At 42.1% G+C, this 13,269-nt stretch overlaps 1 protein-coding gene across 1 annotated transcript in view; it reads left to right on the top strand.

Annotated features, from left to right (window-relative positions):
* Positions 1 to 3,436: 3,436 nt before the first annotated feature.
* cox10 (cytochrome c oxidase assembly factor heme A:farnesyltransferase COX10) overlaps positions 3,437 to 13,269 on the top strand; it is a 40,474-nt gene continuing 30,641 nt past the window's right edge. The window contains exons 1-4 of the mRNA XM_069664299.1: positions 3,437 to 3,516; positions 4,635 to 4,765; positions 4,888 to 5,284; positions 6,353 to 6,477. Of these exons, the coding sequence (XP_069520400.1) occupies positions 3,486 to 3,516; positions 4,635 to 4,765; positions 4,888 to 5,284; positions 6,353 to 6,477 (684 nt within the window). The 5' untranslated portion in view covers positions 3,437 to 3,485. The remainder of the gene's footprint in view (positions 3,517 to 4,634; positions 4,766 to 4,887; positions 5,285 to 6,352; positions 6,478 to 13,269) is intronic.

Raw genomic sequence — 13,269 nt, 5'->3', positions numbered from 1 at the left:
CCTGAGCCATTCCTCTCCACTCTGTCCATCTGTTCTCCAGGTCCTGTCTTTAGGGCCACCTTATGGACAGAAGGCATTAAAAGCATGTTTGGCTTTGTCTTTACTTACTGGAGTGCATCGTGCAATTATCCAAAGAAATAGATCATCCTGAGTTAAGGAGGGAGATTCCCCAAATCCAAGATAAAGAGGTGTCAGTATGTGTTTTTTTACCACATATTAAAGTCACCTTTAAAGCCAATGGAAGCCCATATCCCCAATAGCCTTCTTGATAAGTTATTCAGGGTCTTATCTGCATTATAGTGAGCATCCAGAAGTGCTAGAAATGAGTTTAAATCAAATTCCAAATCTTTTCTGACATTGTGTTTTATTTTGTTGTGGTTATCTTTTGTTAACCTTTCCTGCTTAAGCATCCCGACGTAGTCGGAGAGCAGAGGGGAGACTTTTCATTCTGCTCCAGGGCCGAAGCTGTAGCTAGCTTCAGGGCTAACTACCATCACTTTAACACACCGGCAGCAAGCAGGAAGCAAGACACAGGTAGGGTCGTAGGCTTTTTAACTTACACACAGCCTTTACTGAACATTAGTTCTGTTGTTTTCTTATACTGATCACACTTTTTTCCGCTCTTCCGCTGCTCCGATCCACGCTCACTCTCGTTACTCATGCGCACACTCACTTCCTGGCTCTCTCACTCACTCGCTCTACGACCCACGCTTACGCACTCAGCTATTCCCAAACAGCCTAAATCTCATGCTTAGCAGTCTTTATTGTTATCGTGACTTTTAATTGGGAAAGCTTGGACCACCATTGAAATAAGTCTTTTACAATACAAATAGTTCCAGTGGCATGTAAGAGTGCAAATAGTAGTAAGCTAAATCAGTGTTACGATTAGAGGGGGTCCTTGGAAAAGTTTGAGAACCCCTGGTCTAAACAGAAAAATGTAAAGCTTTTTAAACTGTTTTATAATAATTATGAAGGTTTATATTCACTTAGATTTTGTATATGCTTAATGAGACTCAAAACCTTTCAAGCCTTTTTCTGTAGGCTTTAAATTAAAGATGTTCCACACAAATCAAACGCCTAATTATATGTCTGAAATGCATTAACCCGAGCTTCCAGACTAACTCTCAGGAGGAGAGAGAGGCTGCTTCCTTGGAATTGATTCCCCCGAGCCAGTCCAACTCTCACACTCATTGGCAGCGGATAAACTAGTCCTTGATGCAATAAACAAATATTATTCCATTCTAGCCCAGCGTAGGGGAGGGGAGGGAGGACGGCTGCGTACTCATGAATGAGCCTTGTTGTTAATGTGAGGCCCTGACAGTCTGTTAAGCGTGTCAGTCATCTCTAGTGGTAGCTTACAGATTGCTGTACAAAAGATTATGGTTTGACACAGTGCCCCGCGCAGCCATAAAGTTGGCAGGATTGACTCTCCTCTCAGAAACTGTGTTTCTGCAGCAAAACACGGAGCATTAAAATGGTATAACAGTACTTTAGAAATAAATAACATGGTGTAAAACGCGAGCAATAAACCTTCTTTTTCAGCGCTCGCATTAAACCCAAACCCAAGGAGGTCGACCGGGGTCAGAGCGGAATGAAATCTTGTACAACAGCACATAATGGTTATCTCCTGTAATAAAGGTGCGCCCGTGCCGGATCTGCGATGGCCTTGTATGTATTGTTGGCATTCATCAGCGCCTGCATCTTGATGATGCATGGAGATTACACCGTGTAATCTTAGCAGGGAAGGAGGAGCCGGCAGTAGAGGGGAATGAATGAGATGAATCAGGAGAATTGGATGCTCGGCTTGGATTGCAGCCGGATTTGAGCTCATAGACGACACCTTTATTTTCATTTCCAGTTGTCACAAAGCAAATGAAGTCCTACTGCACGTGCTCTGTACGCGATGGTTTCAAAATTAAATCACCTTAAATTCAATTAACCGACAGGGAATGTTTTGCTCTTGATCTGGGCAGCATAATAATCGCCCTCCCGGGTCAGTTAAATGTTATTGTTGGAGGAAATGAAACACTGCCACGAAACGGACAATCATACCGTTTTATTATCTTAGTTTCAATAAAGCAAGGCTGCAAAGTGAAAGCCGTGCAGAGAGTATTAATCAGGAGGTTTCCATCTTGTTGGCCGTGGCAGCCAGGGCCAACAACATGATCATACACATAAATAACGGGCCAAACAGCTGGGCCCGACAGAGGACGAACAAGGGCAGGAGGAAAAAGGCCAGACAATGAATTAGACGGCAATTTTGAATTAAATGAATCCCGTCTACAGCTTAGATTTATCTATCATTGGCTGAAACTCGGAAAACTCCACTCATGTTTATTACAAGTAAACACAGCTGAACTGAGTGAAGTTCTTCAGGTGTTCAAATCATTAAAAGGGGAAAGTTTTTCTCCACTTTTTACTGTGTCTGAATTAAAATCCAGCTCGAGAAATTAATGTGCGTCTGTGAAATTAAATCTTACGCATCAGTGAAAAAGAGCAGAGGCAACGTTTTACACAGCCAGTGATATATAAGCCTATTTAACAAGTGTGGCTATTGTTTAGTCTGACGTCCTCTAACTAATAAGATGCACCATAGTCCTTTTTCACAGCAGATATTTTGTGTTGTAATAGGAAAAACACTAACATAAGTGATCACTGCATTAAGTTCGAGAGTCACAGTAAGTCATGAGCCTGTATGCACAATACCAAGGGCATACAACTAAAGCATACAGATAGAATCAGCCATGATTTATATAATTTACACCTAGTTTTCATACTGTGACTCATCAAAATGTCTCATGTAAAAAGGCCTATTGAACATGAAGATTTTTCAATGAGGTAGCGTCATGTAGGGATTTATATTTATAATTTATACTTTTACTGAATACCTTCATTAATGATACTGAATTAAATCTACTTATTAGTTGTAGTTCATTTAGCAGTAAGTTATTTTATACATAATAATATGGTATTATTATAGTTTCACTGCACTGTCTGTCAATGCACATTACGTTCAGGAAAGATTACTTTGATGTTGCCTTTTTTTTTTTAGCTTTTTAATACGAAATCTGTTACTTATCTGTTACTTATACTTGTAATATTTAAAAAACGAGAGAAAACATTCAGGCATTATAAGAAAATAAAGTTAAAGGATAGTAAATTAAATCAACAGTAATTAAAATATCTGTAAATCTTTAAATATAAAGTAGGCGAAAACATTTTTTAAAATTATTTTGAAAATACTTTCAGCATATTAAGTATGTGAGCACATATCTTATTCCATATACTGTAGTTTAAAGCTGCTTGTGAAAAAATATCTGCAGCCCACAGAGAAAGTATACACGTGTATGGCTTCACGTACCGGCGTCTTGACGTTTCGTGCCCCGGAAGTGTTTCTCTTTACCTAACGAGGTGAAAATGGCGGCGCGCTGCTTGTGAAAAGGGTCGGACGAGGTGAACGGGAGCCGGCTTTATGATTCAACAACATGTATAAAACGCCATGTAGCAGACTGTCAGGTAACGCATGAACAGATCTGATCTTCCGTTCAACATGCTGTTAAATTTCAAAGTAATTTATAGGTTATTATAGCCGTAAATAGCCATCGAAGCTAAGGCGGAAGCTAGCTGCTAACCTTAGCATATAGCCATCCGTATAGAACTTGAGATGTTTGTTTGGAGGCTAGCAGTGACCTTAAATAGAAGTCAACTACATCTGCAGAACCCATAATTAGCTCATCAGTGCCTGGTTTTTATAACGGCAATATTTCACCTATTACATTGTGACTGTGTGTTATCAAACAGGATGTAAAGCTAACGTTCAAAGCAATTGTAGGATATATAACGGTTACATGACAAGTTGGTATGACGAGGACGCTGACAACACAAACAACGTCTTTAGCTTCGTTATGCAGCACATATTTGCATAATTAAAATCTACTTTTATTAGTGTAAATAGTTTGTTCATAATATAAAAAATAACTGACAGTATAACGAACTGCCAAAATGACCCACACCCTTGTAAAACAGTTTCAACACAAACTACATTGTACCCAGAAAGTAGGATTTTTATTTTGCATAAATGTACTCGGCGGCGAAGAATATGCTAGGTTTATAAATCGTGAAGCTAAAAGATTACATACAAGTCTTCTCAAGGGTACCCAATGTTGTATCATAACAAAATGTTAATGAGGAAATGCAGAACACGGATGTATGATCAGACAGTCTAGGTCTAAGGCTGAGCAGTGTTTGTTGTTATCATGATTTTTAATTGTGAAGGCTGGGACCACCATGGAAATAAGCTAGGCTAACTTTATGCATTTTCTCATGCTTCAATCTCATGCACTTCATACTAATCGTGTTACATGCTTCTTACTGTTTGTTTTATTTCATGTTATTTAACTTCTGTATTAAGTTTGGTCATGTGTGTTTATGTGAATATTGTTTTTAGTGCTGATAACAACGATTACTTTGATAATTGTCAATTAATCTGTTTATTATTTTCTAGATAACTAGATTAATTGTTAACCAAACCAACTGTATTTCATTCAGGAACACTCTTCTCATAGATTTAACTATTTGTTGCAAAATGGAAATGCTTCATTAAATTTGAACTTTTCCCCCCTTTTTTCTTGTAGGGTTAGTTGGTGTAAGCGTGAAACATAAATTAATACGATGTAACCAGACCGCTCGCAGCCTCATTCAGCTACACAGAAGAGATCCGTCAAACTGGCTGACGTACCAGCATCTCAACTTCCTGAAACGCCAGGTATCTTATATCTCATTGTAGCTTTTTTGTTATTTAAGCTTCCTCTGCAGTTTAACGGCTTTGTGTTTATTAGTGCTGCTTTTCTCCATACCTTCTGAATAAACAGACTTTTTTCCTTTCAGTATGTAACAAAGAAGAACAGTGAGCTTTACCAACGAGCCATCCCCAAACAGGCTCCCGTCCTGACCATTGTGGATGAGAGAGATGACAGCATTGAGAGGCAGGTGCAGAGAATACCAACCATCGATCCTGTGGCTACTGATGCAAAGTTACACCCAGAGGATGATGCTGGAAAAGCACAGGCTGAAGTATCCTCCTTAAGGCCCGCTACAGAAGATGTGGCAGCACAGAATGATTCTGTCTCTAGTTCGGTTTTGAATTCGGATGAAACCCCACACATCCATGTGGAGACGGACGAGGCAAGACAGGCCCGACTAGACAAACAGTGGAAGATGCTGAAGGTTGATGTGGCCGACTTGCCGGATATTTACGCCAAGCTCGCCAAGATCAAACTCACAGGTAGAGTTATAATCCCCATTCAAGTGTTTATAGAGTGATGTTGATGCATTCAAAAAGTTACCCAAAATACAAACACAGCACATGAAACTCTATCCTGGTGCATCATCCAAATCACAGATGCTGCATCTTTTGATAAAGCTCAAATGTGTGACAGTAATGTAATGAGCTGCTGTAGTGCTGCAAAATGCCCTGACCTACAAATCTTGTTCTCTAGAAGTAGAAAAAATAACGTTTGTTTGGTACAACAATTAAAATATTATATAATTAAATAATTTCAGTATGGTTTTTATCCCTGCGCATTATGTATGTCTAGTTATTTTCTTGTTTTAGGCTTAAGCCATTGTCACAAATACAATAAGATCTGCAGAATAATCCCCCTCTCCACTTTTGACCCATGTGGTTTTGTAATCAATCTCTGAATTCCTATTTCTGGTGGAGCTTTAGATCTTTGATATCTTATGGACAGTTATTAAATGAACAAATAGAATGCATGGGAAGCCTGTTCAATTTGCACGACACAAAAACTGTGTGCTGTCAACGTCTCTTTCCCTCCACACTGTTCTACTCCTTTTTCCAATGAATCAGGCTTCAAGAGCAACATAACATAGCCTCTGCAGTGTTCTTTAGCAGTCACTTTAAGGTGTACTAAGCCCTTTTTACACTGCGGTTCCTCCTCAGTGCTGCAATGAAGCTCCTGCAGCCTTTTCCATTTTCCATTGGTCCCAGGAACGCCGGCTAAAGCCGCTCCAGTGTTTGTTTTTACATAGCCTTGCGTCTTTGCGGAAGCAAAACGTGCACGAAGTGTAAACAAACAGCGCAAGCTTCAAATACACACACATGGCGCTCCTCACAAGGACGCCGTTTCGCCTCTGCTACTACCTCTGATGCCGGCTCAGAGGTGGAACGACTCCGCCCCGCCATTCCGACTCCGTGCGTTAGAGACGAAACGTAACAGAGGCGTAATAATCCCGCCTTGAACTGGCAGTGTATAACGGGCTATAGTTAAAGACACAACACTCTAAAATGTCTGTTTTTTTAATCTGTTGTTGTCTTTCTTTTTGATTTCAGCACTTGTGGTAACGACTGCAGCGGCTGGCTATGCAATGGCTCCAGTGCCCTTCGACCCCCTCATGTTCTTTGTGTCGTGTCTGGGAACAGGCCTCGCCTCTTGCACTGCCAATTCAATCAACCAGGTCAGTCATCATCAAGTTGCTTCAACACCTGCAGTTGGCTTTTAATGAACCACACAGCCCGGGTGTCAAAGCACCCTAAGAAAGACGTTGAACAAAGCCAATGCATGTTTGTTTCAGTATGTGTGTGTTTTGGTTTGGCTGGTATGCACAGCTTAGTCACTCACACTACAAAAATCCCAAACACATTGCTTGTGTAATTGTTACAAGGATTGCAGTAAACAGTACAGATGCTTCTGCTCTTGGATCTGTTTATTTTCTAAGTAACATTTTCCATTTGGAAAGAGGGCGCTGAGGAGTTGACTCAGAGCTGGAGACATATCTGTTGGTCTAGTGATGCATGATACATTTTTAGTTTCACTTACACCCTCTTTTTATACCGTTTCCCACCATAATTAGCGCGTTGACGCTGGTTTTTCAGACCCAGGAAGACCTTCTTATAAATGCCTATTGCCAGTGGAGTATACTCGGTCTCTTTTCTGCTACGTCACCGTCTGTCATCGCGAACGCGCCCTAAACAGGGTTATTAAACAGTGAAGGTGTTACGATGGTTAGGTGTTTATTATATCTATTACTCATTCAGTCTGTTTATCAAACTCGGCACAGACAAATCACGAACGTTGTTCGAGCGCTGCTCAGACGGAGACGGACGGAATTGGGAAAGCGGCTAATCAAACATAAATACTGTTGTAGACAGACACTTGCATCCACGGTAATGATAGTTAAAGTATCACCTTTGTTCTAAACATTGTCTCAGGATCAGGACATCCTTTCTTTTACACTCCTCTTTAGGAGCATCTCAGAAATGCACCCGGCTCACTGTAACGCTGTTATTATTTTCCTGCTGAAAGCTTTTTCTGAAGCTATGAACCAGGTAGAGCGAGTGAGCCTAAACGCTTAGAATGCCTTGAATACGTGGGGCCTCCTTGTGCTTTCTTGCGTTGACGTTGTACACAGGAATTTGCTCTGTGACTCAATAATGTTAGTATAATGGCCGACCTCTCCCTCAGCCTGAGATTGAACTCATCTAAAGAGTGTCTTTGGCCTGTAATTTGGCAAAGGCCTTGATTACGCTGCAAGTTCCTGCCCTCGGGGCTAACCCCCCCTTACACCCAGCCACCCACGCCTACTAACAACTCCAACTGCTGTCTTCATTGTTTTACAGCTATGAAGTGCTAAGTGACACTGATATGGATCATCCTCTGAACTGATCTTGCTTTCCTTAATAGCTTTCTGTACCCCCTCTGCATGAGCTCAGGTGGTTACAAGCGTGGATACAAATGTGCAAATGTTGACACAGTTTTGTTTTTGTAGTCACGTCTGTATCGTGTCAATCATCCCGTCGCTCAGGTTAAAATTGTATCGTCTCCTCAGTGGCCTGAAAACGAGCTCCTCTGTGCAGCTCTACCTCACACTGAGCAGGTGTGTAAATACCCTTCAGGTATTTGAAAAATGCCCCCCTCTCCTCGTGCCGCTGAGAGTTACCCAGGCTCGAGCTCAAAGAGGTTCAGAGCGATGAGTGATGAAGAAGCGGCTGCCACTGATCGCACTGTTTGTGCCCTGGGTGTCCCTTTATCTGCGGGCCCACCCTCGCGTCAGTCCTGTCAGTCTTCATTTTCTCCACTAACTCAGCCTGAGGTTAGGACACGACACGGCTTCATATTTCATTATGTTGTTTGCCTCTCAGTGCCTCTCTTCTGGCCTCCTCCAGTTGGATCTAGTTTCAGACCTACAGTGAAAGATGAAGTTCAGAGCACGTGTAGCACAAATTCAAATTAGAGAAGTGTTTGTAAGTGATGAGTGAGGGTGTTTCAATTTTTTCCAGGCCTTTCTGGAAAAGCTGCATTGTTGAGAATTAGGCATAGACTGTTTAAATAATGGACGTACTCACCGTGACGTCACCCATCAGACTAAAGAAGTAGCAGACTCGCCGCTTGCTTGCCCGGTGAGAGAGCAGCAGGAGAACAACAATGGGAAACGTAAAATAAGCGGTCTTCTCATCACTACGGACCGCTGTAATCTCTCCTGGGAAAAGCCAACAACTCCTGACTCCTAACACTGAACAGGCTAACAAGCCAGGTATAGCGAGGGCAGTATACCTGCTACTTAGTGCTACAAATATATCAATACATTAACACTGGCATTTAAGTCACCAAAAAGCTGGAGCTCAGACTTCTTGCACGGCCATAAAGTTCCATAAATCCCACAGAGAGAGAGAAACGGATTATTTGTCCAAACTTTGAATGAAAAAATCCCAAAAGGCTCCAACAACACAAACAGGTGAAGTTAAGCTCAGTGTCTGTGTGTCTTTGTCTAGCAGACAGCCAGCCTGTCAGTCAAGTGAGCCGGCTCCTATGATTTAAGGCTTAATGATTTAACGGGTGTGTTATAAACACAAATCTTGAACAATTAAATTAGCAATTTATAACAAAACTTGCCTTTGTCTCAGGCTGTAAACATGTTTATTTCCGCTGTAAAAATTGGCATTTTCCCATCTGCTGTAATGTTATTTCTTGTTTTCTGGAGCCTCAAGTGGCCACTCGAGGAACTGCAGTTTTTTGCACTTCCGCATTAGCTTCATTTTTCAACACCGGAGGTTGCCACTTGGAATTATTGTAGATTTTTGGAAACTGTTTGGAAAAATGTGACAGAATTAAGCAGGAAAATGTGTTTCCAACTTAATGATGACGCGGTCTTTGAGTTGTAGTATAAAATAATAACATAACACTTTGTGTAGACCAGCCATAAAAAAGTTTCTCTACTTGATTGTGTGAATATAACCTCTTCATTTTGCACTATACGAGTGAAAGTGCTCTATAGCAGAATGTATGGTATTATAGGAATGCTTCTGGTTTCTGTAGATAAATACACACTGAATTGTAAAGAGATCCTGGTGGAATATTACTCCAACTTCTCTCTCTGTTTTCACAAATGGCCTTGTGTGTATTAGCCTGAAATTCATCAGCGCTCGCTCCGTTTGAGGCCAAGAGCTCCTTTTTTGTGGCTGGTAGCTGGTATGTGCGCCCGAGCCTTCACATTACTCATTCCGCTGCCTAATCCCTTCTTCTATGCGGGGACATTTTGCGTGTCATCATAGTCTTAATTAGCGAGAGTTGGAGATGGGATTATTGTTTCAGAAAATGAGCCACCTGTTTCTAAGCGAGGCTGACTTTGAAGCTGTTTTTTTATAGTGTCGTGCGAGGGCACATCTTTGATGTAAGAGGTGGTTAAAGGAATAAACATCAAGTCAACTTATTTGTTGGCTGCTTGTTGTCTCCCTCGGCTCGTCTGGTATGAAAACTATGCACCTCTGTACGTACGATGCTTGTGTTGCTTTGTTTGGAGAAGAATGTCATTTTCCTCGCTGTAATTATACACACACAGGCACGAAGGATGTCATGTGTGACACATAATTGCCTGTTGCGCTGCCACTGTGGCGGTGCTCTGCACTTCTTGAATGGACGAACACACTCTGTCGGCTCTTGTTGTCAAAGACACGCCCACACCTGTGCGTGATTGATCTCACCACCTCGGTCATCTATTGGTTTTTTCTAACCCTTCAAAGAAAAAGTGGAGTACAGAAGAAAAACAGCCTACAACTTACCTTCAGATCTTCTGCCAGGCTGTTTTTTTTTAAATTAAAACTCTTTCATCTTGAAAAACTGGTGCTTCAGCATCAGTGTGGTTAGTCGTGATCAAAGCTAGATGTCTTTTTCATATTAAAAATCAAACAAAAGCTTGACAAACAAATCAAAGCAGAGAAAGACGCCGGTGAAGACGACTTCCTATGGATTCTGCTGCTCGGCCCTAATCCCTTAATGCTCTGCATCTAAAGAGGCAGAGGAGTGTGCGAGGATGTGACCACACAGCTGTCGAATTACCTTGAGGAAAGGAGGAAAATGCCTGGAGCGAGAGAAAAATGCTTTGGCTCTTGGAAGTGGCAGCCAGACCTTCAGCGGAGCTGTCAAAAGCCAAGGCTGCTCTTTGTCCCATTGGGAAGTGGCCGTAGGGCAAACAGAAACGTTGTGGTTTCCTTTTAAAATGTTGCTCCATTTAGGAAACTGACGGAAGGGTGTAAGCGCTCAGAGTCACGTAACAAAGGCATTTCTCCGTCTACAGTTTCTCACCACAGTCAGAAGCCTTAATGCTGTCATGTCTTGACTTAAAATCAGGGAGGACAGTCATTATTCGAGCTTCCAGTTCAAGTAGCTCTCATGGTTTGGCAGTAATAAAGTTTTCTTGGCATGTTTTGTTTGCTAACAGCTCTTATTGCTCTGCTCAGACTGTCTGAGGCCTGTGTGGAGAAATTCATCGGCAATAAATTCAGATTTTGATTAGAAAATGGATCTAAAGAGCGTTCAATGTCAATAATTAAAATCAAAGCAGGCATCTAAAGGTGTCAGTGTTATTTGTATACGTCCTTAAAAACCCGAATCGAGACGCATGTTCAAAATGTGCATGATTTTACATCTGTAGTAACCTGCAAACTAGCCTCTTGGCTGATTCTGGTGTAGTTACAGCATGTTTATGATATGCACGTTCCCTGAAAAATAAACAGAAAAATAAAGAGTCAGTTTTTTGCCTTTTATTGAGAGAGACTGGACAGTTAATTGTGTTGGAGACAGGAGAGGAGCGAGTGGGGATCGCACACGGCAGAGGGCCGGGGGTGGGAGTCGAGCTCGGGCAGTGTTTGTTTCATTAACGAAAATAATGACGAAGAAATGTTTGACAGCGACCTTTTTTCCATGATGAAGACGAGACGTTGACGAGCAAAAAATAAATCGTTCAAAATGTATATTTTCCCTCACTGTGTGTCTAATCTGTCCGTCTCTAACCCGGTTGGAGATAACGTTTATCACGAAGGTGGTTGTGAACTTTCTCTCCGGCTTTCTGCTTCAGGCTCTGTGCGCGCTCACAGAAAAAGGGCCGTTTTACACGTCATTTGACACGTCCATCGGCTGTCTGCTTCAGTCAGACTGTTTAAATGAGAAGATGAACAGTAATCTTTAGATTCTGTGTTGTTCATTTACTGTAGGGATGATCTGCTGAAATTCTTAATTTTACCTGAAGCAAACCGGTAAAAACGAGAAGAGGGAGACGAGAGAACGTTTAGAATAAAAGTAACGGCTAAAATGTGACGACTTTTTATGGACTAAAAATAGCCTAAAACTATAAAGGGTAAAAATGACTCAAATGTGGCTAAAACTAATCAGCATGTTCGTCTGAAGACTAAATCTAAAATAGCTGCTAAAGTCAACTCTGAGCCCGGGGCCGCCACATCGAGGACTGTAACCTCTGTGTATTGGACGCCCGAGTTTAACCGCTGAGCTAAACAGCGTCCCATATTTTAATATTCTCAGTAGTGGTGGAAAATTACTTTGTTTATGACTCCACTGGCATAGACTTAAACAAAATGTTTAAAGCAAAAAGAAATGATGACGTCCCAAGCAGTACTAATATCTCTGGCGGCTCGGTCCCACTAAAGCTTTCCCCACAGAGCTCCTTCTGTCCCGTCTGAGGACGCAGTCCCGGCTAACGTGAGGAGAAAAAGCTCTGGTTTGTCTGGTCTGCAGGACTTGGGGGCCCCACACCAGGCGGGCCCTCCACAGGTGCTCCAGCCGTCATCACCTTCCAGTCTGGCCGCTACTTCAACTAATTGGATAATTGGGTCAGACGAGAGTTTCAGTCGGGAGCTTTAACGACCCCGGGGAAGTCCGAACTCCCCAGCAGTGTATCAAAGACCTGATGTGGCCTCTTACTGTCACAGAAGTCCTGCTGCACTGTTTTGACAGTGGCTGCAGTGTAAGCCACACCATGTCAGCTCACATGTTTGTTTTGATGAAAATTGAAGCTGGCGTGCTTTGCGGCTGCCTACTGTCATTCCTGCGTTCGTGACCATGACAGTCAGTCTTCTTTTGTGTCTGCGTCTCTCGTGTGGTGAGCTGTCTGAGGCTGGCACGCATAAGCGAGCCCCCACAAGCCCCCGGCCCATCCTCTCCTACCACTTCAAGCTACGCCCTCCTCTCCCGTCCTGTGCAGGCATGCATTATTTACCCTCCTGCATGCCTCCTTCTGTCTGCATCTTGGTCAGTGTGTGGGTACATGACTGAACATGGGGGAAGGCTACGTGTTATCAGCACATTACGATAACATGCTTTATTTATCTTTTAAAAGCAGGCAGTGCTATCAGAAATCTTCAAACATTAGACGACGTGAAAGGATTTCATAACCATTCCGAGAACATAAAGGTTATTTTTTTTAATGTAAACTCTGGCAGGATCATGACAGCTGAGTCGCCACTTTTTGTAGCACACAAAAACCCTATAAACAAGCTGTTAATGAGCAATTCGTGAGTGATTCCTACGGCTACATATAGAGGCTTTTTTTATCAGCGGAATAATGGAAAGCGATTCACAATGATGGCACTCAGACATTTTAATGCACAATGCTCTGCCACATAAAGTAAATCCATCTTGTGGCAGCTAATGCTTTAAATTTTAAAAGCATTGTCAGGCTCCTCAAAGTCTAATGACACCACAGCGCACTATTTTAAGCCCAAACTAATGCAGCGCAGGCTGGTTGTCACAAGCGATCTTTATCTCAACCGTCTTTGTATTGTTTGCAGTGGCAGTCCTCTTGTCTAACTGCATTAATCCACATATTCAGAGGTTATATTGGTTTGCTGCCACCTAAAATGCGATCTGAATAAAGCCTGGAAAAACCCCTCCATCATTTTGAGTATTCAAACCTTCCTTGAGGCGCATCCATCGCAGCACATGAAGCTGTGAGGGGTTT

The sequence above is a fragment of the Semicossyphus pulcher genome, unplaced genomic scaffold, assembly GCF_022749685.1.
Source record: "Semicossyphus pulcher isolate SPU_LCO1_2020_fin unplaced genomic scaffold, fSemPul1.0.p SCAF_16, whole genome shotgun sequence".
Taxonomy (NCBI): Eukaryota; Metazoa; Chordata; class Actinopteri; order Labriformes; family Labridae; genus Semicossyphus; species Semicossyphus pulcher.
Note: the sequence above shows the minus strand (reverse complement) of the source record. Positions and strands in the feature narration are given on the sequence as shown.